Source organism: Centruroides vittatus, unplaced genomic scaffold, assembly GCF_030686945.1.
Source record: "Centruroides vittatus isolate TY-2023 unplaced genomic scaffold, ASM3068694v2 contig_884, whole genome shotgun sequence".
Taxonomy (NCBI): domain Eukaryota; kingdom Metazoa; phylum Arthropoda; class Arachnida; order Scorpiones; family Buthidae; genus Centruroides; species Centruroides vittatus.
In genome coordinates this window covers 2527087-2554279 of record NW_027122576.1, presented here as the reverse complement: position 1 = coordinate 2554279, position 27193 = coordinate 2527087, and the positions used below count along the sequence as shown (strand labels likewise).

Here is a 27193-nt window from a genome sequence, read left to right as displayed (position 1 = left end):
TATAATATATATATTATATATATATATTATATAATAAACCATCATAATTAAACTGACTGAAATTTCAATAGATTTCCTCAATTGTTCAATATGGCATTCATGCGTTGAGGTGGCATTCAAGCCTGTTTAAAATAATCCCTGTTTATGATGTCAATTAAAACTGTGCACAGAAATATTTATTAGGTGTTCAGTATGGAATCTGTGCTATTTTAAATACAGTAAATAATCTATATTTTATCTAAATGGTGTAGGTCTATACCATCTTCACAATCTATCATTAGCGCACTTAGAAATGCGCTCAATAATTACAGATATACAAAAATTTAGAGCACTAAATAGCATTTTAATCATCCATGTTATTCTGAGGTTTGCAGATGCTAAATATGAAAACTTTATGCTGTAGCAGAAATAGAACAATTGTAACCCTTTAAACTAAACCCGTGCTCTGTAAATTAATAGGATAATATATATTCTTAATCGAAAAAATAGGACAAAACAAATGTATAGTTCTTTATTATAATTCATTACTTCCTTTTATCTACTTCATAATATATTATTTGTATCCCATAACTTCTACAGGGTCACTGGGTGACAACTTTGAACTATCGAAAATTTCTTTTCTGCAAAACATGTGAAGTACGAAAATATGTCAACATTTGTCGGGTTAAAAACCTCAAAGAATTTTAAATAAATATATATATATATATTGAGGTTGTGGGGAAAGGAAATTTAAACAACGAGTTTGGTAGCTGCCATCGACACTCAATTTTGCAATATAATCTTCAATATAGAAGATTACTTTCTCCGCTGTGAGATTTTTAATCTACTTTTTCGTGTATTGTATGAAATATTATTTGTTTGTCTATCGCTGATCTAGATCTCTTTACCATTACTTCTAACGAGGCAGTGGGTAGTTTAAAGTAAACTCAATTGCAACTTCGCCACAGTTGGATTCTTATCACAGGCAAACCTGAATACAGTCGAAACATTCATGTGATTTTTGACAGTTTTTGGGGCACGTGAGGTGAAAAATATCAAAAGCCACTTTCAAAGTGTCCTCTAAGCTTGAATATATTCATAAATTATGAATGAAAATGAAGCGGTTGAACCCGGATTCATATATTTCAAACTTCCTTCAGTTCCTTTCAACAGACTCTAGATAACGTTTTGAATGCGTCAAAGAACAATTCGTATTTCTAATTAGGCCATAAATTATCGAATCATCATCGCCGTCACCTTCATAATCTCTCGATTTGGAACAAAGAAAACACAATTTTTAAACTATCGAGAAAAGGGGTTAAATAATCTTGTGTACTTTCACGTGATAACGTCACACCTCAATTGAGACTGACAGCAACACCCAAAAAGTTCTAAGAAATTTGAAATCCAGCTCGAATGCGGATAAAACAAACTAGTCGCTGCCCTTGACCCGTACTTGGTGGACACAAAATGGTAATTTCCCTCGCGAAAGTCGATGAAACAAAGACGTCGTCTGGTATGCCATAAAATTAGCATACGGTACACCTTAATACAAGATGACCTTCAGACTAGAGGTCGGACACTTCTCTAGAAAAGTTTATCTGATAACCTTAACCTTCGATTATATAAATTTTAATGAGAGACGTCGAGGAGAACCAATCGGGATGTATCGATAAAGTGAAATACATTTATTTCGCTCATCCAGACGGTGACACCATTTTGGGGGTTTTCCCCTAAATGTTCTAATGTCGAAATACGGGGAAGTATTTTTAATTGTAACATCCTTTATAAAAATTCTTCACCATTGTTATTTATTGTGAACATCATTGGTATGTCGTTCAACTCTTGATAACATCATTAAACCTCTTTTAAAAAATCCTTAGAGGGACAGTAAAGTTTCTATGACACCGATTTATAAAATATCATCAAGTTTTAAAGGTGAATATAGACATCAATCCCGATCGCCCTCTTTTTAGATTTTTCTACATAAAAAATTTTTTTAATGGTATACAAGGGCTTAAACACAATCACAAGCTTTAATGACAAGTCATTGAAAGGGCCTCTAATTGTTTTTAAAAGTAGAACTCGTGATGACCTAAAAGCTCGTATACTTCATTTACATATCCTACTGATGATGAGAAAAGGAAAAAACAAGCTTTCACTTTTAAATAGTTAAAAACGAAAATCTAGAAGGGAAATTTATAGAAAATTAAGGTTAAATAATTTTAGTGATGTATAGTTAAACAAATATGTCCTATTTTACCTCCCACAACGTTCTGTGTTTGTATATCGGCGACTCCCGCTCTCTGACTCAAAAAGACACCCTTTTCTGTGCCATCCCGCCCCATTTCTATGAAAGGTGTATTCGTAGAATTCTACACAATTCATTTTTCTGAATGCTTAATAAAGTAAAAATTAGGCTTGAAAAATAATAAGAACAGTTAAATTAATTAAAACATTCTCATTAAGTAAAGAATTCGAAGGATTTCGTTTATGGCTTACATAATGTTAACACCACTTTGATTTTTAGTCACACCTTTAACTCGTAAGTCAGGGTGGAGCGTAATTTTATATTCTACTCGCAGGAACTCATGCTGTTTTCACTAACCTACATGGTTAACTCTTTGCTAATTTTAGTTTCCTCGAACTTTGTATCTTATAAACTCCTTGCTGTAGTCTCCTTTATGATAAAAACACTAATAACAGGACCGCTTTAATCTACTTTCTATTTTAGTAACGAAACTAATTCGAAAAGTAGAATAAAAACCTAATTTACTCTCTTGAAACTAGTAGGATCGATGTAGCAATTACTGTCGAGTAAATTGCACTCCACAGACATGTAATTTCTTTTAATAACTATTATTTTCTAAATAATTTACTGTACTGATTGTTATATATTATAATTCTACCCGATTTTATTATAGGAACGTAATGTTAAAGGTTAAGGAGTTTGTTTACACAGCTTTTTCTGAATATCTACATTGCTCCCCTCTAATCAAGTATTAACCTTATTTTGAATGTATTATTCTATAACAACATATCCAAAATACTACAAGATTTAAGGAAACAACCTAAGTTTTAAGTATGTATATAATAGGATATTATCCTTCATCACTCTCAGAACCTGATACCTGTTTAGTACTTTTTTAAATTGATAATATTTACAAGATTACAACTTACGAAAATCATCAAGTATTTATTACGCTATTTTCCTGATAAAAAAATATTTCAATTTCCTTGTACAACAGGTCTCAAGACATTACAAAATGAAAATTTTGCTATGAGGCAAGCTGTTGATATTCTCAATGTTACGGTTCATTAAAGGTGATTGTAGCTCATTTTTGAATCATAAAAAAATTATTAAAAAATTAAAGGTGATTCGTCTGGAGAAAATTATAATCAAGGCATTCTTCAGGGCTGTTTTCTACGCTTGCGGCATTGCAAACGTTTCTGATATTTTAACGCTCTTCTTCTTTAACTGAAGAGAATTAAAATTGCCGAAATGTATATCTTATAGCCAATGTTTTGTAAATTGTAACAAATTATGTATCAAATGGCCTTTGTTGTATGCCTTTTCATTAACAAAAATTATAATGAAGGTGTATTTTATATCTTAGAGCATTGGTTAAGGGTCTCACTAAGTAGAATTGATGAGGATATCTTCAAAGTTAGTATCCTAATTAACAAGAATACAGATTACTAAGATGCATTTTCGTGTACAACAAAGAATAAGGAAAACTAAGTGGTACGTTCTCGTGGATATAGAAGTTACATTTGCATTAGCTGCCATAACCATTTTTTTTTTCTTATACCGCTGGGTGATCCTGGATCGAATCCGGATAAGCAATTCCAGAAATTTTTCGGGTGTGGACATATCGGGGATAATCCTTCACCACCCGGTCGCCCCATTATAGACCTGGACAAACTCACGATGGAAACGGAAAAACACTTTAGAGCGAAAAAAAAACTATAAAAATTCCATAGTTAAGATACTTTTACAACTATATAAAGATAAAAATCCATAATTACAGTCCGTTTCAACACGAATTTCGTTGCTTCCGCTATACAGAAAATGTACCTTTTAGTTCTACTTGTGGATCAAATAACATTAAGTAGCGTGAGAAAATTTTCGAAAATTGGTTGCTACCTGTTCAGGTAATTGTCTACTTACAAAACGAAGTAAACAACTTTCGTTAAGGTCTGGTGCTAAACTGTGTCGAAGCTTTTCTTAAGTTTCATATTCAGTGTCCAAAGCCGAATGTACGCAGCAAACAGGGCTTGACTTTAACAAGAGAACGACATGATAAATATGGTGACACCCAAAAAATGACCCAAGATAAAAATTTTATATTGCAAATAACATATAACATAGCAGTTTTATTCCCCCCCAAAAAACTTTGATTTTGTCGGGAAATTTGTTAAAGATGATTTGCATATTCTAATCATTGCTCCCGACTCTCTCTAAACATCTTTCTAATATTTCTCGTTCATAATTTAATATTAAAATAAATAAACTAACTAAATTTGTTAATACTTAATTTTATTTATAGAATTCGGTATTTTTAGTGTTTAATAAACATGTTTGTAGTATCGACATCTAGCGAGCAATTGCTCAACTATACATATGAGGTTTATTTTTATTATAATTAAATATCTTAAAACGGAATATTATTTAAAAATTTCTTCCTGTTTTTATTTTAGTGGAAAATAAAATAAAATTTAAAGGAAGACGAATAAAATTATAACTTTTGTGCGAATAAATTAAAATGTTTAGAGTAGATAAACAAGACGTAAATGAGGTGAAAGTGGTTATCAACCTCTATGAAGAAAAAAAAATTATTTATATTCATTAAGAACTTCAAAAATTATTTTTGAAATTTTTAGGTTAACAAAAATAAATTAAAACTTGTCTTTGTTAATAAAATTTTTTTTGACAAAAATATTTTTTTTTCGGAAAAAATTTTTATAATGAAAAAGGTTTTTTAAAAAAATTCCGTTAGGGGGTGAAAGTAAAGTTTTTCGTCTGACAATTTTGACGAAATTTGATAATTAGGTGAGAGAATATAAATAGTATGTTTTTAACTCAATTAACGAATAATTTTATTAACAAGTCGTTTATTAAACTCATTTTTATAATTTTCGAATCAATAAACCATAAAACAACGGCAAAAAAACTATCAGCATCGACAATTAAATGTTATGCATTCGTGTAATTAGGTATTACGCAAACAAAATAATCCACAATTTGTAGGGGTGCCTATGGCGCTGCAGCATCCCATTGATACAAAGCAATCAGTTTTGTTACACGAAAATAAAAATAAATACATTAAACTCTCCATTAATCGGAACTCAAGCAATAATACTTTAAATAAAATCAGTTTCCTTCACACACTACGTTTGTCTTCTTCTGACATTTAACTAATATTGTACACTGTACATTGTACACATTTAAATACTGCATTTCAATATTAATATCTATTCAATACAGTTTTTGGTATAGTATTAGTTGGGTTTATTTTTAATAACAACTCTCGAGCAACCAGAAATTACATTTAGCCGGCATCTACCACTTTCCATGGGTTCCAGTTAATTGAGAGTCTACTGTTTATTAAAGCATATCGCGTGACTTCAATTAAGTAAGATTAGGTAACTAATTCCAAAGGTAATTGTGTAACATTCTCCGAAAACGACAGGGCGCACGTATCTTGATTCACCCCCGAATCTGTCTTGAGCAGTGCCCATATTCTCAAAATCCTGGATACGCCATTGCAGTTTGTTGTTAGCAACGTTTCAAAGAACGTCTAAACATATCAAATACTAAATATTGATGTAACCACATTAAATAAGCTTGTCAGCATTTTCCAATTCCTCGTATGATGAAGCGCTTTATAATGAACTCAACAAAAATAGTTTGGTAAAAACCAACTTTTGTACTTGGTTTAAGCATTAGATCAAATATTATCTACTAATTCTTCGAAAATGGCGCGTTAATTTTACAATTAAATAATTTTAAATCCAAGATAGTAAGTCATCGGCGACTTAAATTTAAAGCAGTGACATTAAAGTGCGTCTACAGAACACGCTGAATGAGTTGTAATTTGGATAACTATATTATGTATAGCCTAGTATTCTAAATAAATGTTTAAATAGCAGAAACTATATATATAAATGGTTTGCTGTACATTAGATAATATGACAAATTTAGTCTCTGTAATCAAAATTATTCAAGAATTGGTCTACCAAGAATAATTTTGGATTACAGAGACTAAATTCGTCATATTAGCAGAAACTATACATATAAACGACAACAAAGTACTTTAGTTTTATTTCCCTGAAACAACGACAATGATACATAGAAAAGAATTCTATTCCTCTACGCAACTCCCGGAAACCATGTACAGAAGTTATCTATCGTGTAAAACTCGCTATATTTCTGGATACATGGATGCAGTCAGAAGCTGTTTGATTTAAGACATTATGTATCGATGTTAAAGGCAGCCTCACCTGTTCTTCGTAGATGAAATTCGCAGTTAGTATTAGTGTAAAAAGAAATTAGCTTTCAACGTTAGGTCCATATGCCTATTTTCTTCAACCTTCCTTTCGATACTGTTCACTATTGTAGGTGTTGTCTTTTTAATTTAATAGTGGTAAATCGTTTTTCGAGTAAGTTATCTTAGTGTTCGTATTTCCATGTGTATTAAGCTGTACCGTAATTTAGAAATAGCTAGCATCTTTAATATTTAGTCCATCTTTATCAATTAACTCAAAACGTCGTTTCTCATTACTTGGAATCCTGCAGAAAATTGTCTGTTCTTTGTTTTCTAGTGCTAGTAAGATAAACAAATGAAACGTATTGACACGTTTTACTTATTGCATTTACTCACAAAATATTTTATTACGTACGTGAAATATGTTGATCTGTTAAAATTGATTTGTTGATCTATTAAATATTGTATATGTTGATCTATTAAAATTGATCAAAATTATTAATGTGACATTGCAAATTGTGTATATCCGTTCATTAAAAGCGCGGTAGGTAAACTCGCTTTGTGTTCTCCTTTAGAAAATGAGCTCAAGGTACAGTAGAGAGTCGATAATCGGAACGCCGGTAATCGGAATGGCCGGTAATCGGAACGATTTTCAGTCGGACTGTGTCATGCTGAATCGAACGTTTTTGATACTAGATTTACTTCTAAAGTATAATTTTCATGTTTTTATATTCTTCAATATATTTATTTTGTTTGTACAAAATAAAGAAATAATTTTTAACGATACGATAGCCTCGATTATTATTATAAAAATTTTCGTTAGGCTTAAAATCGACGAAAATTCAACGCGAAGCGACACGCAACGGAGAAAAATTCAACACGAAGCGACACGCAATGGAGAAAAATATGAATATCGGACAGGTTAATGTATTTTTTCGTACATAATGGGTAATCGGAACAACCCCAGTCCCCAATTGATTCCGATTTTCGACTCTCTACTGTATTTGAATTCCGTGGATAAGTCATGAAAAATTTAATTGATTTTATATTATATAGTATAACTTTATTCTTGATATGATATGTAATATAATACATATTTATAGTCTCAACATATACGAGTATATGATGTTGAGACCATAAATTTAATTATATACAATTCACTATATATTATATATTGGGCTATATATATTACATATAGAGCTATATGAGCTATTATTTATTGAGACATCGTTACAATGCTCTCAATTTTAGTAGTGTTTTGCCCCTGTACATCATAATTTTCCCGTTAACAATAGAGTCATGCCAGTTATCTATCTATTCGAAGATAGATGACCAGCGTTTAAGAAAAAATTTTTGAATTGAAATAAAATTCCTATTTGACTTCCGGTCCAAATCTTAAATTGTGTATAGTTAATCGGACCTCCTGTCACCTAGCTTTCCGTATCTGTTACTCCGTTCTCGAGATTAAGATAGGAAGGACAGATAGACGAACGTTAGTGGGAATTTATAGGTTTAATTTTTTAAAATTTCAGCCCAATCATTATCCACAAGTTTACAGATTGTGTTTTTGTCTTTTGCCACACGAGGTCACGAGCGTCTAGAGCAGTAGTTCTCAACCGGCAACATGTCCATGTAACATTACTGGGGATCCACAGAAAAAAAATACCGAATTGGAGGTTTACGGTGACATTTTAGTGGTCTATAGTGTAATTCTACTTCAGAACAATTGTTTTACTGAGAATTAAATTTCTACAGTATATATATTGTCAATTTCTATTATTCATTTCTTACATAAGGGTTAAAATATAAATTATTTAAAATATTGAATACGTATACGACATATATATATCGACAAAGGTCAAAAAGAGATTATAAAACCGAAGTTTGTGAGGAGAATCTTATACCATCAGCGTCATGTCAACTGACAGTGACATTTTTGAACGTTTTCCTTTCTTTTTTCATTAGTGAAAAATATAAGGTTTTTTCCCTGTGCAATGTCTATGGGGATCCACAAAATAATCAATAAATAATAAACAATAAACATTATTATGAGTGCGATGTCGTCTTTCGTGGAAAAGCTCTTAGAATTCATAAACTTACTTCAAACAAGCAGCAATGAACTTTAGGCGTGCATTAATTTTTTATAATTAAACAAGCGAGTTTCATATTAAGTTAATATAGTAAAATTGAACTTTTATCATGATTAATGTACAGATTTTGTATCGTTTAAAAAAATTCATGATAATGGTCCGCGAAATTCAAAATTGTGAGTTCACTGGTCCGTGAGGTCATAAAGGTTGCCGACCGCTGCTCTAGACGCTTGTTAATTAAGCATTTCTTGGAATCATAGGCTGTATTTTTAATTAAGTATTCAAATATAGCTGAATATTCCAAAAGTGGCAATTCTTTCAGGATTTTCTATAAAGGGATGGACGAAATATAAGCAATCAAAAAGTGTAAAAATCACAAAAAAAAACCCGCGTTTTCTTTTTCCGGCACTGCTGATGCTATTAGAAAAAAAACTACTGGCTGTGAAAGCTCAAAATTTAAACGTAATCCTCTCTCGTTATCGGTGAGTTAACAAACTTCGAAACGAAATGTAGAAAACAATAAAACAGGTAAAAATCTTCGAAACACCAAGATTATCTTTACCAAAGAAAAACTCTCAATATAAAAATATTGGACTGTCGTCTAATTTGTCGTAAGATTTTACTTGGCGCAATTTATTACATCTCATGTTTTTGTTTGGATAATAAAATTTCAAACGCACAAGTTTCCCACACTGCTAATTATCAAATTTATGCAGTGAATTCGATAATGGTGCGTTTTCAAATAAGAAAATAATCAAAATGGAAGATAGGGCAAAAAGAGTACAATAATGGCGCGGCCGGATGGCCGAGCGGTCAAGATGGCAGCCTACCGCTGGGATCTGAAGCCGGACGGGTCGAAAAATCCCCAGGAATTTTTCGGGGGTGGTCCGTTCGGATATATCGGCCCCGCCCTGTTGTGGGTTTGACTGAACTCATAAGAAACTTGCTAAAAACAGGGCATCTTAGTGTCCGCAGGACGGGGGGAAACCAATTACTTATCTTCCTTTTTTGATTGCTGGCACCATAATTTTACAGTACATTAGTAATTGTATATTATACATATTGTTTAGAAATAGTTTTTACAAACTTCGATGGCACGTTTTGTGAGAATAAGTAACAGCTTTATGACGTCACGTTACTTATACCTGCCCTCGAGCGGCGTTGCTTCCATATCGTCACTTTTTAAAATAAATAAATATATATATTTATTTATTTATAATTTAATAATTTTAACGAGGAAATATTTTTACTGTTTTATTTCTATATTTGAAAATACCACGTTAATTCAATATTTTAATTTTAAATATTAAAATTATTTTGTTATTTATTTCCATAAATATATTAAATTAATTTCTTTATTACGCACGAATTTAATTAATATGACATTTAATTACGATTTGTTTAACATTTATTTATTTATTTTTAAATTAATTAATTGGATTTTTTTTAAAGGCATCAGATCTGTTGAGGTATGTGAAGCCAAGGAGTTATGATTCGGTTTTAACGTAAAATGTCTTCGGAAGAGACAACTAAAGAATTGTTTGTTGAAATACACATAGATGAAGATGTGGAAACAGATGATTATAGTGAAAACATTGGTAGGTTGAGCTAATGTCCCTTTAATCAAATACATAAACACGTTTATGACCAAAATGCTTAAACATAAATATTTAAAGCCCTTAAATTAATGAACCGTTTATATAAATAAATTATTAAATAAATGCTGATCATTTTGATTTGCAGGAAGGCTCTTATTCTGGGTTATCACACGTGTAGCCACTAAAGATACAATTATGTTTTCCTGCTTGAAGCTGATTGATTGCACAGATTCTGAATTAAAATATTTTTTCAGAGTTGATTTAGGAGTCCATAAAGCATTGTTATTAAACATAATTTACTCATATTGTATTGATGTAAGAGTATCCAGTTTCATGATAAATTTATAAGCATAATTTATGATGCAACGTGGTGCACTCTCAATAATAGCTAAATAATAAACTTAATAAATAAGGTAAAAAGAGCTTATAAGTGCTTAATTTTTTTTAATCTGATTTATTACCGAAAGAATTGTTCTTAATGTTTTACCATTGTTTTTCATCTGTAAAATATTTAAATTGTCTAACAATGAATTTCTTGGTTCAAGAGTTATTGGAATGTATTGTTGGATCTGAAAACTGATGAGAAGTTTATTCTCTAAAATATTTTTTTATTGAATAAAACAACTTGTTATTGGTAAAATGTAATACCTGCTATGTGGCAAAAAACAAAGTGTACAAGATCAAAATACTTTCTTTTTTCTCAGTGTCAGATGTGGTAGTTGTATATACATAATGTAATGTATGTCTCTTTAATCCAAATAAATAAATTTGGTAGACTTCCTCACAGCTATCAGGTTAGGTACTCCTTTATTGAAAAGGAGTACCTAACCTGATAGCTGTGAGGAAGTCTACCGGATTTATTTATTCGGATTAAAGAGACATACATTCACATTACTGTTTCTTTATTGTAAGCACCTGACACATCGCAGGTTCTGATTTCATGCAAACTTGACAGTAAATTTATGGAGAACATAGTGTCTATTACCAATGCATGCATGGTAGCACACACTAGATACGAACAACTGGAAATGAAACATTTGTACCAATGATTTGATTCTTTGTTTAATTTATGAATTTATTCAAGTTATTATAATTGGAGTACTAAATATTGACTCATCTTTGATATAATAAATATTTATTTCAGTGATATGTTATTTGATTAAGAAAAGAATAAACATTACTTACATTTTGTTTGAACATAATGTTTTTACTGTCGACTATTAAAATTATAAATACTCAAGTATCTATAAATTGTATACTGTCAAACACAATATAATAAATTTTATTATATTTACTGTGGAGTAAACTATAGATAGTTATAGAAAACTTTAAAAAATATATAAATAACCACTGTATCTGAGTAGAGAGAATTATAATTCATTCAAATTTAGAAGCTTGTCTTCAATAAATATAGTATTCATTGGAAAGAAATGTATCTTTTCTAACTAAATAAGTCTAATAAATTATGTCATCTTGCAATTTAATTAAAGAACAGTTCATCTCAAAAATTATTATAGATAGGAAAAATGTAATATTATTTGTTTTAGGTAACTTATTAGATTTGAAAATAAGAAAATTAGACGATCTTAGAAAAAATATTTCATAAATTCTAATTTTGTAATTATTTTTATTTTTATAAAAAGTGTGACTCACAACAACCAATTTAACAGGTGTAAAAATGATTAATGTTTGACTGACGAATGTCCTTCTGGGCTCTTCTTCAGGCTTCTTTTTATTTGAATGGTAGCTGCCAGCCTGTTTTGTGAATTAAAAAGAAGCCTGAAGAAGAACTTGGAAGGGGTTACGAAAATGTTCGTCACTCAAATGTTAATTGTTTTCACACTGGTTAATTGATTATTGTGAGTTGCACTTTTTATATTCATCCTGGTGTGTTGTGAAGTTAAGTATTTTTATTTTTCTTTCATCATTTAGTGAATGAGTGTGATAAATGGTATTTTTTAATATTCAATAAAACTGATTGAAATATGTATCATTTATTACTTGCATGATTTGAAAGTGCATTTAATATTGAATTATTCAAAAATTACTTGTACAAATGAAAGGAACAAAAATAGTTTGCTTAGGTGCAAATGCAGCTCTGAATGAAGCAGTTAGGACCTTATCAGAGCTGTAGACCATAGGAGTAAAAAATGTGAAAGAACTGATGGTATACATGCAACCATTTGCAAGATGTCCCCTAAACTCTGCTTGTTTAATAAATGATAGGCTTAATAGAGCTTGCCATCTAACACTGCTTGCATCCCAGTAGTCAGTGCAATGGCATTTTTCATATCTTATGAGCTTTTAGCCATCTCTAATAAAGTAGAAAACATTGATTTTTAGCATTGTTTTGAGAAATAGTTCTCGATTTTTTTTAACTTTTAAATTTTACCCCATTTTTGAGTGTCTTTAAAATACCAGATAGGCTGATTTTAGGGAGTGATATCTTGCAAAGGGTCATACAAGGACACTTGTGGTACATGCCCCCTTTTCATATGGGTTGCCCTTTTCCTAATCCTCAAGGGGACCCCAAATTCCACGATCTACAAACATCAAAAAATTCAGAACTTATAGCCTATTCTGTAAATATAAAAGAATGTAATGAACAATATTTGCCCATTGTCCCATGCAATTATATAAAAATAATTGCATGGGACAAATAACTATACTTTTATATCGTTATTGTTCATCATAAGTTGACCAAATCCTTGTTTTCAAAGGTAATTTAGCCCTGAGTGCAATCAGTGCCATCTTATGGGAGTGTTGATCTAATGTTGAATCAGAGTTTGAAGCTTTTTCATAATGTACAATGCCCTTTTTTATAGCTTACTCCCCTCAGTTTTTATAGTCTGTAAACACCACTGGGGTCATATGTAGATCATCAGTTCTTTTGACTTTCTTACTCAGATGGCATAGAATGCAGCTTTGATTTTGATTTATATTATTTAAGCTCCTTTTCATTTCTATTTCTGATTTCTATATTTTCTAATATTAAAAAATATTTAAGACAACTATGCAAGTTATTTAATAAATATTATCTAAGGTGCGATCCTATTTGCATCTTCAAATATTTCATTGAATTGCTCAAATTCAAAAATAAGGCCTTATAATTTATAAGATGAAGACACAGTAAGACTCATACAAAATTTGTATGAAGTGAAGAATAAAATAATAATCACATTAAGTATTCTAGGCATTTTTGTTATTAATGGAGATATATTAATTTTATACTAAAGTAAAATTAGAACATTCTAATTTAATTCTAAATATTAACTTCAGGTAAGTATTTCTTCTTGAAATTCAGATATAAAGTTAACACTGTTTTAAAATTAAAATTGTTAAGATAGAAAATTTGGAGTTATGAAAGAAAATAGTACAGAATCTTGGCACTCTACAATAGTTAGGGCCTTATCTGAATGTGAAATGACAATATTTGTACTATTTTTTAATTACCATATTTACCCACACATAAGACGACCTCGCATATAGGATGAGGTGTGACTTTAAAGATCAAAATAAAGAAAATTAGATTTATTAATACAACTCTAATTTTATTTCGTTTAATTACAAGTAAAATATCAAATGAACGTAAATGTACACATTGTCCCACAAAAATTACTGGCATTTCAAACTTTAAGGAAAAATCTTGTAAAATCGACAACATAATTTGTTCATGTAACGCTGGACAATCAGGAACCTTTTTTTGCCAATTCTTAACAGTCGAATCCACTCTCCGTCAATTACACTTACAAGTTTCTCCGAATTCTGATTTCCAAATAATCATCTGTCTTCACATGGGAATGGACTAAAATTTATATCGGTTCCAATGTGATTTTGGAATTTTAATCTGGAATTCAATTCAAAAGCTTTGCTTTTCCTATTGCTATTCATTTTTACTCCTGACAATATACAAGAACAATTCAAATGACCCAGATAAAATACTTATGTTTTTAAATACAAGAGGGTAAGCATCCAGTAAAAAATGCAAATACACAGTTTACGAAAATTATTTGCAAAAACACAAAGAATCTTTTGCTTGTGCATATAGGACGACCTAGGAATTTGAAGCTGTGATAAATAAATAAAAACCTCGTCTTCTATGCGAGCAAATATGGTAATTGTATCTTTTATGCATATACCGAGGCTTTGCTTATATGTGTTTATACTTTAAAGCAATAATATATATATGTATGTATATATATTTTGTCATTGATAGAGTAAACAACAGTTCACTTTGAAATTGTTTTAACACCAAAAAGACAATTCTTCAATAATTTTTAAACTTAATTATAACAGATTTTTTATCAGTTTTCATGTAATGTCTCAAAAATATAAATTATTTTCTAGTTCTTGTTACTTTATAAATAACTTAATGATTTTTCATTTACATTCTAGATTCCAAAGAAAGTTTTGATGTGCTTCAGAATGAAGATGTCCATAACAACAGAACAAAAGCTCCCGCACTAGTTTTAATTGTGCCTGATAATAATTCCAACTCAAGTGATGAGACAGATTCAAATACGGAGACAGATGAACAGAAACAGTGCCAGTTATGCAATGAGAGTGCTGTCGAAGATAATGGTTTTCATAATTGCATGGATATCTTTGATGAATTGAATAACTATTCTTGTGAAGAATGTGGTGAAAATTTTGTAAGTAAATCTGCATTTTTAATACATAAAAAAGAACATGTTCCAGAAAAATCTTTTATATGTACTGTTTGTAATAAGCAATTTAAATTTTATTCAAATTTAAAGACGCACACGTTAATTCATATGGATGCCAAGCCACACGTATGTGACATGTGTGGCAAGAGATTTCGTCAAATTAATCACCTAGAAGCACATCATAGGATTCATAGTGGAGAGAAACCATTTATTTGTAATATTTGTAACAAGACTTTTGTTCACCTACCTTCCTTGCGTAAGCACTTATCGACTCATAGTGACAACGGGACCATTTTAAAATCCGAGGAACGACCCTACATGTGTGAAACTTGTGGTAAACGATTCAAGAGTAAAGGTGCTCTAAAAGAACATAACATAATACATACGGGTGAAAGACCATTTGTTTGTGAAATATGTGGTAAAAGGTTCCAGAATAATTGTAACCTTAAAACACATGTGAGAATACACACGGGTGAAAAACCATATGAATGTCATCTGTGCCAGAAGAAATTTTCTCAAGGAACACATTTAAAGATACATATGAGGGTCCACACTGGAGAGAAACCATTTCTATGTCATTATTGTGGGAAAAGGTTTAGTTTGCGTTGTAACTTAAAAGACCACATTGGAATCCACACCGGGATCAAGTCAAGGGTGCGCAACAGGCATGCGAAACTGAACTCCAACAGAATTGAATCACAATGTTAGGAACAAGTGTTAATAATTTATATTAAATGAAATTTCTAACAAAATTTTTAATGGTATTTATCTTTTCACTATAAACTGTTTATTTTATTTTTAACAAAAGCTGTACATTTAATATACAAATGCAGTGATATCAAGTTCAATTAAACTTGTTTTTAAATTTATCACATATTTTCATATTTTATTATTATAATTAATCTCTCTATTTTTTGAATATTTTTAGTTAGGATAAAAAAATAAATTTCCTTACATGCATAGTGAAACATTTCATGAACTGGAGAATTAATTTATTAAATTCTTTCAGTTCAACATTCATATAAATTTATTATAATTGGAATTTAAAAAAAAAATTTGGTTTCGTCACATCTTGATTAAAAGAATCAGTAAAACAATGTAAAAATACATTTGTTCAATAACAAAATAGTACCAAACAACAAAAAGTACATATTTGTCAAATCTTTTGTCCATAGGCACTTGGCTTATTTCTCTGTTGCTATATTTTCATCACACAACTGCAGAGAAATGTAAAAATACATCTTATGCATATGCATAAGATATATTTTTACATTTTTCTTTCTGATTCTTTTAATCGATGGCCTAATGGGTCAAGGCAGTTAAGACATCACCATACTGCTCTGGGAAGCCAGGGATCAAATCTGTGAGAGTAATCCAGAAATTTTTCATGATTGGTTAGTCCTGACTATGTTGAGTTCTGTCCCTCACCATCCGGATGCCTTATTCCATATCCATTGTGGGTTTGGCTGAGCCAAACCCACAATGGATATGGAAAAATGATTATCTTAGTACAGATCTGACAACAGTAATTTTGGAAATATTAAAAGTTAATTATAGTTAATTATAAAATTTTTTTATTATTTTTTCATTTATAACTTTGTCCTATGTGTACTAAACACAGGACAAAGTTATAAATGAAAAAATAAAAAAAAAATTTTATAATTAACTATAATTAACTTTTAATATTTCCAAAATTACTGTTGTCAGATCTGTTATGTTGTGATTAGACTTAATAATTCAGTTATTATTTAACCATTACAATGAAAAAACTTCTATATAAACAAACAACCCTAAAACTCGATACATTATAAAACTACAAGCCAACTAATTCCATATGTTATTGGGCTAGATAATGGCTAGCCCAATGACATAAGGTATTAGTTGGCTTGTAGAAAAACTTCTTTTGAAAATAGGATGATAATCAATAACATTAAGTGATACTAGGGCAAACTCAGAGGGAAAGATAATGTGAATTCTGACTTAAGATGATTAGGGTAGGAATGAATGTAGGCAGATGGAGACAGATTGTGAACAAGGCCAAAAACCACCTAAGATTTGAATGACCCCTAAAATAAGACATTAGGATGAAGAATTAATTTAAAATTTTTAGTTTTATGTGATTGTTGCAAAACTGTAGCTTACTAAATTTTTTTATTTTCTATATTTACTAATCCTAAAATAAATAAAAAAATTGTCTTACTTTAGATTTTCTAGGAAAAATTAAAATTTTCTAATATAAAATGTACTAGTTGAATAAGTTCTTAAATTCTTTCCTTAAAAAAATTCTCTCTCTATTATTAAGTTTTTGGAATCAATGGTATGTTTTACCCTTAAAGTTTATAAAAATGTTATAATGCTAGCTGAACAAGAAAAGGCCTGTTTATCTTCTTTGATATGTTTTACTAACAATTATAACTGCTGTCAAAAAAGACATTTTCACTCATATATTTCCATTATTGCTGACATTTATGGTAATTTTATTAATTATTTGAATTTGGATTAAAAGATTTGGAATCCTCAGTCCAAATTCCAATAATTAATTAATTAATTAAAATTAGTGCAAATATATCCTGAAAAACCTGGTTTTTAGGCTTATGTCTAATAATAGAATCAGGCTTTACAAACTTTTTGTTTTCTATATAGTGAATACTATTCATCCAAAGTCTTGATTTAAAAAAGGATGAACATTGCAGTTTGATGATGATGCTTATGTCTAGTTTGGTTATTAGACTTATAGAAGAAATACATGAAAGAAAAATTCATCTTACAATCTTACAAAATATAATAATGCCTTAAAATGAGGCACAATAGATATAGAATCTCTCTGTTAAGCCTCCAAACATTTGTAGAAATGCCAAAAACTTTCCATACAAACTTGAAATGCGGCATTGCAAGAAAATGATTCTTTGAGTGACCCAAAATAATGATTTATTCCTATTCTGTATAATCTTTCTCTCTTTTGAAGTGTCATTAAAGAAGATAAATTCACTTTAAAAAAAAGTTGGTAACAAGGACAATTAGTCTTTACCATGTATTAAGTTTGTTTTCTCCTATGGATGTTTAATCCAGCTGGAGAAACTTACAAATTCATTTCCATGCACATTCCATACAGAAACAATATTAAAAGAAATATCATGGTTCCTAAAACAAATTTTTTAAATTATTTCAAACCAGCCATATTTGGGTTCTAAACAAAATCAATCTAAAACAAATGCTTGAGAACATTATAGTATGATAACTCTGAATTAAAACATGTATACAAAATATTCTTTAATTTAAACTGCATTATTTAAGTAATTAAACTTTAATATTCCAACATTCAGTGCTTTTCTTTCAGTTTGTTGAGAACTCAAAAATGTTTATAAATTTCTCCTGCTGGATATTAAAATATTTTGAAAAAAATTTGCAATATTAGATTATTATAGGAGAAACTATTATTGTAGCTTGTTCTCAAAAATTCATAATTTTGCCAGAGTTTTTAAAATGTTTTAAGATTTAAATATGGCAAATGATATACAAACTACTTTAAAAAATGTTAACTCTCATAAGGAGGTGAGCACAGGTAACAGGGTTGTACTTTTTTGAGAACTCCACAATCAGGTTGTGACTTCTTGCACATGAAGTATGCAGAGGACAAACGTCCCAAAGAACACCCTCCTCCACCCCTGCTGTACCATGCCCTAGGTATACCAGCTGTCTGTTGTCTTTTCTGCTATTTCTCCATCTACAATTTTTCTTTTGCTTTCCTTTGTAATTGTTTTCAGTGTTTAGTTTGTTTGTATGTTGATTCTTATTTCTTTTCTTGCTTTTAAAATGTCTTACATCACTTCATTCACTTTCTTGAAATTACTTTGTCTAGTATTTATGGTATCTTTGTAATGGCCCTTCTTTATGTAGCCCAGGGTCCCTAACGGGAAGGACGCTACACAAATGTAAGTAGGGTCGGTTGGTAGTTAGCACCTGAACCAAGTGAGAGATGACAGTGGTCATGTTAGGAATACAATAGTGTCTGGTGCCGAAAGCTTCAGATTGATGTGACAAAGCATCTAAACCAATGATTTTCAACCACTGTGCCACAGCACTTTAATGTGCCGCCACTGCAAATACCCATACATAAGTGACATCAGACAAGTAGTGCAATCAGTTCTATCTTCCTAGGGCACATTTGGAAATTGTAACTGGTATTATCGATAACTGCCAGTAGTTACCAAGGTGTTTAGAAAATGTGACCTAAATAACCACCTGCATTGAAAAATCACTGTTATGATGTCACCGGTTGTCCTGCGGTACTTACCGAAGTACTGCCAAATTTTTAAATTATTAAGTGTACCTTGACAAAAAAAGGTTGAGAATCACTGTCTAAACAAAAGCACAAGTTATGTTTATTTAACTCAAAACTACTTACTCTCAGTAGTACTGATACACAAAAAATACTTGTACACAAGCAGTTCCCAAAACATGGGTAGTGAAATATCAGCTATCTCCACAACAAATGGGTGAGTTGCTCATCTTACAAACAAAACCTCTGCTACTGATCCTTTTCTGTCGCTGGTCACCACCAGTTATAGCTTCACCTCTCTGACACTAGCCTTTATGAGGTTTATATCCCTCCTGGCGATGATGCCATTGCAGTCCCGCACTTCTGGTTTATTTACCTTTTGCGGTACGTCTCGTATACCTGTTTTGTTTGCCTGGAGTCATAACAAGTGACAAATTTTAGGTTCCTTACATCTTTTCATCTATTCTTTCTGGGTTTCTTGCCAGTTCTAGTAATATTTCTGTTTTTTGCCTTGTCTCTTTAAAGATCGGACAAAAAAGCATCACATGCTCCGCAGCACCCTCCTCTCCACATTCACACTCCATAGATTCACTTAGTCCTAATTGGTTCAATTATTGATGGAAGTCCCCATATCCTGTGAAGAACTGCATGTTATAATGGTTGATTTCCATTCACTTCATTTCTTGTTGTGTCTTGATGTTATTGAGAATTCAGTATGCATGCCCTCCATTAATATTTCAAAGCCACTTTTCTTGCCATATTTTAAGTAGTTGGTCCTTTACTTTTTTCCTTGTATCATGTTTTTCTTCATTTGTATGCAGATGACAATCTGCCACTGCAAATCTTATGTAAGAAGTTACTTCTATATTAGTGTTAATGTTTCTTGAAGCATCCTACATTATATTAGGATCACCACCAAGCTGCGGGCTTGGCAACATCTTTCTACTTATATGGCAAAGTATATTCTTCAGATTTCTTTACCTCCACACACTTTAATCAGTGTGAAGACGATACAGTGCACGACTATACTGTATTAAGACTGAAAAACCTGCAAAAATGTTAATGAACACATTATTGCTAAAATAAACATCCACAACAATTTGTGTGCATATAATAATTTTCCAAACACATACAGTACTGGATTTCCATCTGAAGTCATTAATGCATCGTGTGTTCAAATTCCAATATGCAGAATACTATCATACTGTATTATTGGACGATTCTGGATTGTCGGGTACAGGGCTAACAAACTTCTATCGTATAAAGTAAATAAGAAATTTTTTTTAAACATTACATTTGTTATTTCTGTTTAACTTTACCTTATTTAAGTCAATAAATTAGGTTTTTCAATTTATGCCAAGTATAAACAATCTTCATTAATTTTTTTTATACCAAGATTAGTTTTAATGTTCTTATTAATAGTCAACAATCTGTCTTGATTTAAATTGTAAGATTTTAAATTGAATAACACAAATTAGTATGGATTGAAAAGTCGTGAACACGTTTGGTACAAAATGCTCTGAGCATGCATTATCCAAATTGTTTAGTGTTCAACACTAATATTTAGAATATTAAAAGAATATACACTATCAATCATCCTGTGTAAAGATCATTTATACAGATGTCTGCTGTGAAAGGAATTATCAACATTCATTTTTTTCTTACTCCACCCGGTGAATGTCGAGTTTCAAAATGTATTTTTTAATTGTAGGATCGAGTTTAACAATGCTGATAAGTTATAATTTTTATTTATTTGTTTTTTGTTGTTATACAAGAATCTTGACTAATGAACTTGTTTCAATGGTTATGATATTATTTATGGCTTTGATTGATTTTTCTTCATGAAGAGTTATTCTGTACACAGCCAAACATCACTGCCTTGCCTGTCATCAAGATGGATCTAGTTAGACCCAGAGTAGTGTGTGCCAAAGGATTAGACTTACATATCTAGATCAAACCATCTACAAAATATGCTCCAATACAGATTTCAATTTGGGTTTTCAACCTCTACTGCCTCCACTATCTAGCCATCTAAAAGGTACTGTTGTTAGAACACAGACTAATTATTGTGTATTTCTTTGCAGGTTAAACTATTTTTAAATTCTTATTCTTATTGTAATATAGTAAGATGCCAGATTCTATAAAAACTTAGCATTTTTGCATTTGCTATTGGAAAGACAATTTCTTGCCTAAATTGCATTAGAGTCCAGGGAGGAGATACATATCTTTTTGCTCTCAATCGATAACATTGGTGATGCATTTGCAAAAGTGTTTGTGTTTTTCCATTGTATCAGCCAAACAAAATATGTTTGCCTGATATGACAATAGAACATATTTGCAAACAAATACAAATACAAATTGGAGTCTTCATAATGCATTTTTCCACACCACAGAAGATTCTGAAATTTGTATTTGTCTTTCACTTACAACTATATTTTAATAACTTTTTTGTCCTGTTTTTATTATTATTATAATTATTCTTTTTTAAACTAGTATTGACACTAGAGTGATACTTTATAGCAATTTTATATACGTTAGGCAGAGAAGTCCACAGAAGATTGACTCTAGTGTGAAATCTTTTGTATTCCCATCGTGTCAAAAGGACGAATTGTGAAAATTCCAAAATATGTATCTTCTAGTTATGAAACTTTGATTCTGTTTATTGCAATTATACATATTTTGTTTGCGTATGGCAGTGCAGCTCTTGAGTGATCTGCCAAGAGGAATGTCTCCTGGGAGGACTTTCTGTGGGAAACCTGCTCTCTTTAGATGTTACAGACCCGAAGAAAACTCAGAAAACTCCATGTGGATGATCCGTTGGCGAGACACAAACCCACGACCGACTACCAGTGTTCGGTGGTTTTATACGCTTGGCCACTGGTGGGCTTACATATATTCCTTTTAACTAATATACAGTATAAGTATATAAAAAATAATAATAATAAAACTTTGAAAAGAGTACTTTATTGAGGCATTTATATACACAACTTATTATTGAAAATATACAGTATATTAAACCAAATTTTCCATTTCTGAATTTTTTAGTCTCTTGATTGCCATCTACTTCACAAGAGCTACCATTATTAAATAAAGTTTTAATTTAAAGGATTATAATCATTTTCTGGAAATATAAAAAATTGATTTGTATGTGAATCAGATTTGTTTTTAAATTAGAAAACAATTCAACATAATGTGTCATTGCCTAGAAATGTGCAATTAAAATAAGACCAATTTGGCTACGAGTCGACCTAGAAATCAAAAAATCTAGGTCGGCCTGCGGTTGCAGTTCTTGATAACTCGGCATATTACAAAAATAATTAAACAAAATATTTTATAGTTGTAAACATGTTTTTATCAAAAGCAAAAAACAACTCATTATCTTTCCTCATTAGTTGATCCTGCATTCATAGTCATAGTGATGTGGTGGCTTGATGCCAAATTGTATTTCTGTTTTAATTACGTTTGTTTTATTGTGTCTAAGTTATGCAAATATTTTTTGTGATGTAATAATTTAAGTCCATGCAATTAATTTGAGTATGAATGCTCAAAGCTAGATTATAGAGTCTATGAAAAACATAGTAAAGAGTCTGTTTTATTACAGATATTCACAAAATACATTCATTATATTTCTAACTTTAAGTCCATCAGATTTTGTGGGATTATATAAATTTTGTTCCTTGATATGTGGAATTTTAATATTTTATGTGCTGTGGAAGAAGTGTTTGCAGAATGGTCCACGAGGCCCTTGCACCATAAAACAACAATGGAAAAAGTACTTAAAATGTATTATTTATATTTGTAAATTATGGTTTCTGTCGAAGTTTGAAGCCCGATGATAATCCAAACTCTATTATAACATTTAGTTCCAAAATTTTTGTTCTGTATAATTGCAAGATATTCAATTTGCAAGAGGAGAGTTGCCGTCAAACATAATTTATCGAGCAAATTTTGTGTTTTTATGGATAAAGCCAGTTTTCTTTTAGCGGACCCGTTTGAGACAAATGTTACAAACCGGACTAGTCTCAAATGGGCATAAGCAAAACCGCTTGCGTAGCCTAGAGTACGTCGAGCGACTCGTTAACACAGTGTCAGTCTTGTTGTAATTTAAATTCTGTGGAATAGAAAACAGACAAGTAAGAACAAATAGAGAAATTTGGTCATTGAAGTATTCAAGTTTACAATTCTGCTGCCATCTCCTGAAAATACTAGTCCCTAGTTATCTTTGGATATTAGTTTATTATATTGAAACATTGATTATTATTAAATAAAGGAACATACTCCTTAAAACATTCTTAACATTGTTTGTCACTATATTAGGAATTACTTAATACTTAAAATTCCTCTAGGAAAGAATTAATTAGCAAAATGTGTTGAAGAAAATCTCGTCGTACGGGGTATTTAGGAAACGGAAGAAACTTAAGTTGGCGGGTCATTCTCTGCCTAACTCTCTGGCATGCATATAAGAAGTCACGACCAAACTCTGTAGAGTTCACGGAAAAGTGCGACCCCGCTACCCCTATTTGCAGTGACTGCACACTTTTTCTGTACATATTAATATTTTTTGAAGCACCCCATATAATGATTTTAAAATGTTTTAAACATTTATTTTAATATGAATTCTGAAATTTTGTTATTTGTTTAAACTGATGAAGTAACTTGATATTTTTAGCCTTTCCTTTAAACTCTTCGGAGAATTGTTTTTAGCATCAAAAAATATTAATAATCAGATACGGAGCGAATAGAAAGGAACATTTCTAATAGATAAACGACAACTGACTATTCTATTTTATGCTTTATATTGCTTCAGTGAGGTTATATTAATATATCACTTGCTATTATTATTCATTAACACACACATCAGCTTACATGCCAATTAAACTAATTATATATAAAATGCTACAGAAGTTGCAGAATTTGGTATTAATTGCATAAGATTAATAATTATTAGTTAATAGGACAGTTTTAACAACTTAATTCTAATGTAAAATAATCTGACTTTTGGATATGTTTGGCTGTTTACAAGATATTTAATGTTCAAAATAAAAAAATTTCAATTGTTCACAAATTTTACTTAACTGGAGTAAAAAATAATAGCGCTTGGTAACAAGTTTCCAAGACTTGGCTGGTTCGAAAATATTCGGGACGATACGTTGATTTATAACTTCAAAGAAATGGGTTTCTTAGAGGAACCCCAAGTAAATTTTTAAGTGGAATCCATTATCATTGGTTCTCGGAAAGACGACTCGAGTTATTATTTCGGTAGATATTTAGTTATAGTAAAATTTTACCTAGCAATAGTCGACGACACTCTAGTTAAGCTCTATTAAATTTATTCCGAGAAACAGAAAAAACTATTGTCGTCTTATCCGGTAATATATTTTCTTTAATTTTTGTACGTGTCTTAAAATGCTATTATTTTGTTCAATTCTTTGAATTAGCTAATCACTTTTCAAGAGAAACATAAAATTAAAGTCCCGGAAGCAAGGTTAGAATTTAGGTCAAGGAAAAACAATTCGGTAAACAAAGATTTAAGTGGGACGCATTTAAGTCCCTCCCCTCTCTCTCTCGATAATTCAAGACGATAAAATGCATTTGATTGCGTAATTTAGTTGCATTATTACATTCATATGTTATAAAACCAACGCTACCCTTAGAATAATTTCTTTTTAAACCTATTGTATGTTATAAATAAATGTTAGTTAAGTTTTACCTTTTAATATGTTGAACATTAGTAAATAATGCTGAAATTATGATGCATTTTTAATATTAGACTGATAAGGTATTTAATAATTCAAATAATTTATTGCTACAACTAGGCAGTGTCGCCATCTGTTGTTATGTTAAATAATTAATGGTTTAAAGGTTTGTTTATGTATAATTAAATTTATGATTTTTTTTGTTTTTGTGAATCTTCGTTCTATGTAAATCCCACTCGTCCCACCCTTAACTCGGTGACGAGTGAACCCGTGACCTACACTATGATTTCGGGGTATGCATGTTGAACGTTTATCAAATATTTTATAATTTCAAAATTTTGTGTGTAACGGGAATGCTTAAAGGCCACTAATTGTGAATCTCAGACAGAAAAATTACCATCAAATAAATACTGGCTTCAATTTTAATTATATCATTATCTATGTTGGACTGAGTATATTAATAGTCACTTATTATACTGGTATTGTTTCAGTTTTGGCAAATAGAGGAAGTCTTATTCACCCGGACCCCAAGCAAATTCTTACTTGGGGTCCGGGTGGTGCACCGAATGGTAATTGAGGCTGCGAGTTCAAGCCTTTGTCCCAGGTCAGTTCTTTTCTTTCAGATGGTTCTAAATTATTTAATAAAGTATTAAAATTATAATTATTAATTTAGTTAAGAGATGACCCCTAACGTCTACCTCTAGTAGCAAATTACTTTGTATTAATTATTTAAATTAGCAGAATTATAGCCCAATTGTTTAGGCAATTGTTTTGTTTTTTCTGAATAAGAAACATCACCAAGTGTTTATTTTTCACCTGGTTTTTCACCTGTACACTGTTTTCATGTTTTGGACCTTAAGGCTCTGTTCCGCAGGTTTACAATAACAATATTCTGTAACAATGCTCCACAATGTATAATTAATTTATATACAATAGTAATGAAAAATAATTATTTTCAGTTTGATGAAAAATATTACACTCAAATAGAAGGAATACTGATGGGAACATAAATATTTCTGCCAATCTCAGGCCTATATATGATACCATTAGATGAAAAATCAAGAAATATAAAAGGAATTCAATTTTATAATAGGTATGTAAACTATATTATATTTGACAATTCAGAAACAAAGAATTAAATTAAAGCAAATATACAGTTTGAAATAGAAACAGAAAAGAAAAATAGTATTAATTATTGTGAAATTTTCAAATAATTTAGGAATATAATTTAGAGTAAAGAAAATGTTATGTGATAAAATAAATTTAATACTGGAAAAAAATGATTTATTTAAAAAATATTTATATTCTAGAAATAATAATAAATATTGAAATGATAGAAGAAAAAGGAGTGGTATGTTCTTTTGATTGTACAGTAGAGCATCGATTATCCGACTCAATTGGGGACTGGGGTTGGTCGGATAACCGAAAAGTATGAAAAAATACATTATTAGTATAGTGTATTAGGCCTGGTTTAAATACTAGCCTCCCTTTCATGGTCGAGCCAGTGCTGCCAGCTAAAACATGCAAAAATTTAACAAAAATAATATTAAAGTAGCCAAGACATAACCAAATATTGTAGCACCACATCACTAGCAGACATTTGAATTTGCCGACTAGAACGCGGTCGGTTAACCAATAAGTCAGTTAATCGGGGATCGGATAATCGATGCTCTACTGTAATTGTGAACAAAAGAACATATGTAGGTGAGACAAAAAGAAAACTTAAAATATGTATAAAAGAACATATTAGAGCAATTAAAGTAAATTATGCAAATTCATCAGTAACAGAACATTTAGAGATGGATTTAAATACTGTAAAGTAAAAAGAAAGAAATAGTTTTAAAAGACAGTTATTCAAACATATTTATATAAAAAGGCAAAACAATAAAATTAATAACAACCTAGGACAAAGAGATTCACCAATCATGAAATAGTATCATTTATAAAGGGAGTAATGGGTAGAAAGGTATTTAAAGGGGAAAAGTTTATCCGACAGTGATAGAATACAAAGTGGTGGATAAGCGATTAAAGTTAAATTTAACAAACCTTTTAATTTTAAATAAGTATTTATTTTTATACAGGCAAATTCCTTTAAAAGATAATAAAAATGTTAAAAATTTTTTTATGGATAATTTATATATATAAATGTAATGTTAATAGAAAACAAGGAACCTGTAAGGAATTTAATAAATTTTACACATTATTGTCAGGTTCTAAAATTGTTATAATAAGTTATAGAATATTGTAATTGTAAACCTGCTGAAGAGGGGTCTTAAGGTCCAAAACATAAAAATAGTGTGTACAGATGTAAAAACCAGATGAAAAATAAAGATTTTGTTTTTTCTGAATAAGTCCTATTAATACACTAAGTCCAACATAGACAATGATATAATTAA

General features: G+C 30.5%; 2 protein-coding genes across 2 annotated transcripts in view; both read left to right on the top strand.

Moving 5' to 3' along the window:
• LOC136983714 (cilia- and flagella-associated protein 77-like) overlaps positions 1-27193 on the top strand; it is a 233549-nt gene that overhangs the window by 89749 nt on the left and 116607 nt on the right. The gene's annotated exons all lie outside the window — the stretch shown is intronic.
• LOC136983613 (gastrula zinc finger protein XlCGF57.1-like) lies at positions 9929-15574 on the top strand. Its single transcript, XM_067280405.1, has 2 exons — positions 9929-10155; positions 14551-15574. Exons 1-2 carry the CDS (start codon positions 10068-10070, stop codon positions 15528-15530), a joined length of 1068 nt encoding a protein of 355 aa, XP_067136506.1. The 5' UTR covers positions 9929-10067; the 3' UTR covers positions 15531-15574.

Bases quoted from the DNA above. Each gene is read 5' to 3' on its own strand.
- LOC136983613 (XM_067280405.1), top strand. From the start codon at position 10,068: ATGTCTTCGGAAGAGACAACTAAAGAATTGTTTGTTGAAATACACATA. The intron at 10,156-14,550 runs GTAGGTTGAGCT...TTTACATTCTAG, and splicing joins TGATTATAGTGAAAACATTG to ATTCCAAAGAAAGTTTTGAT.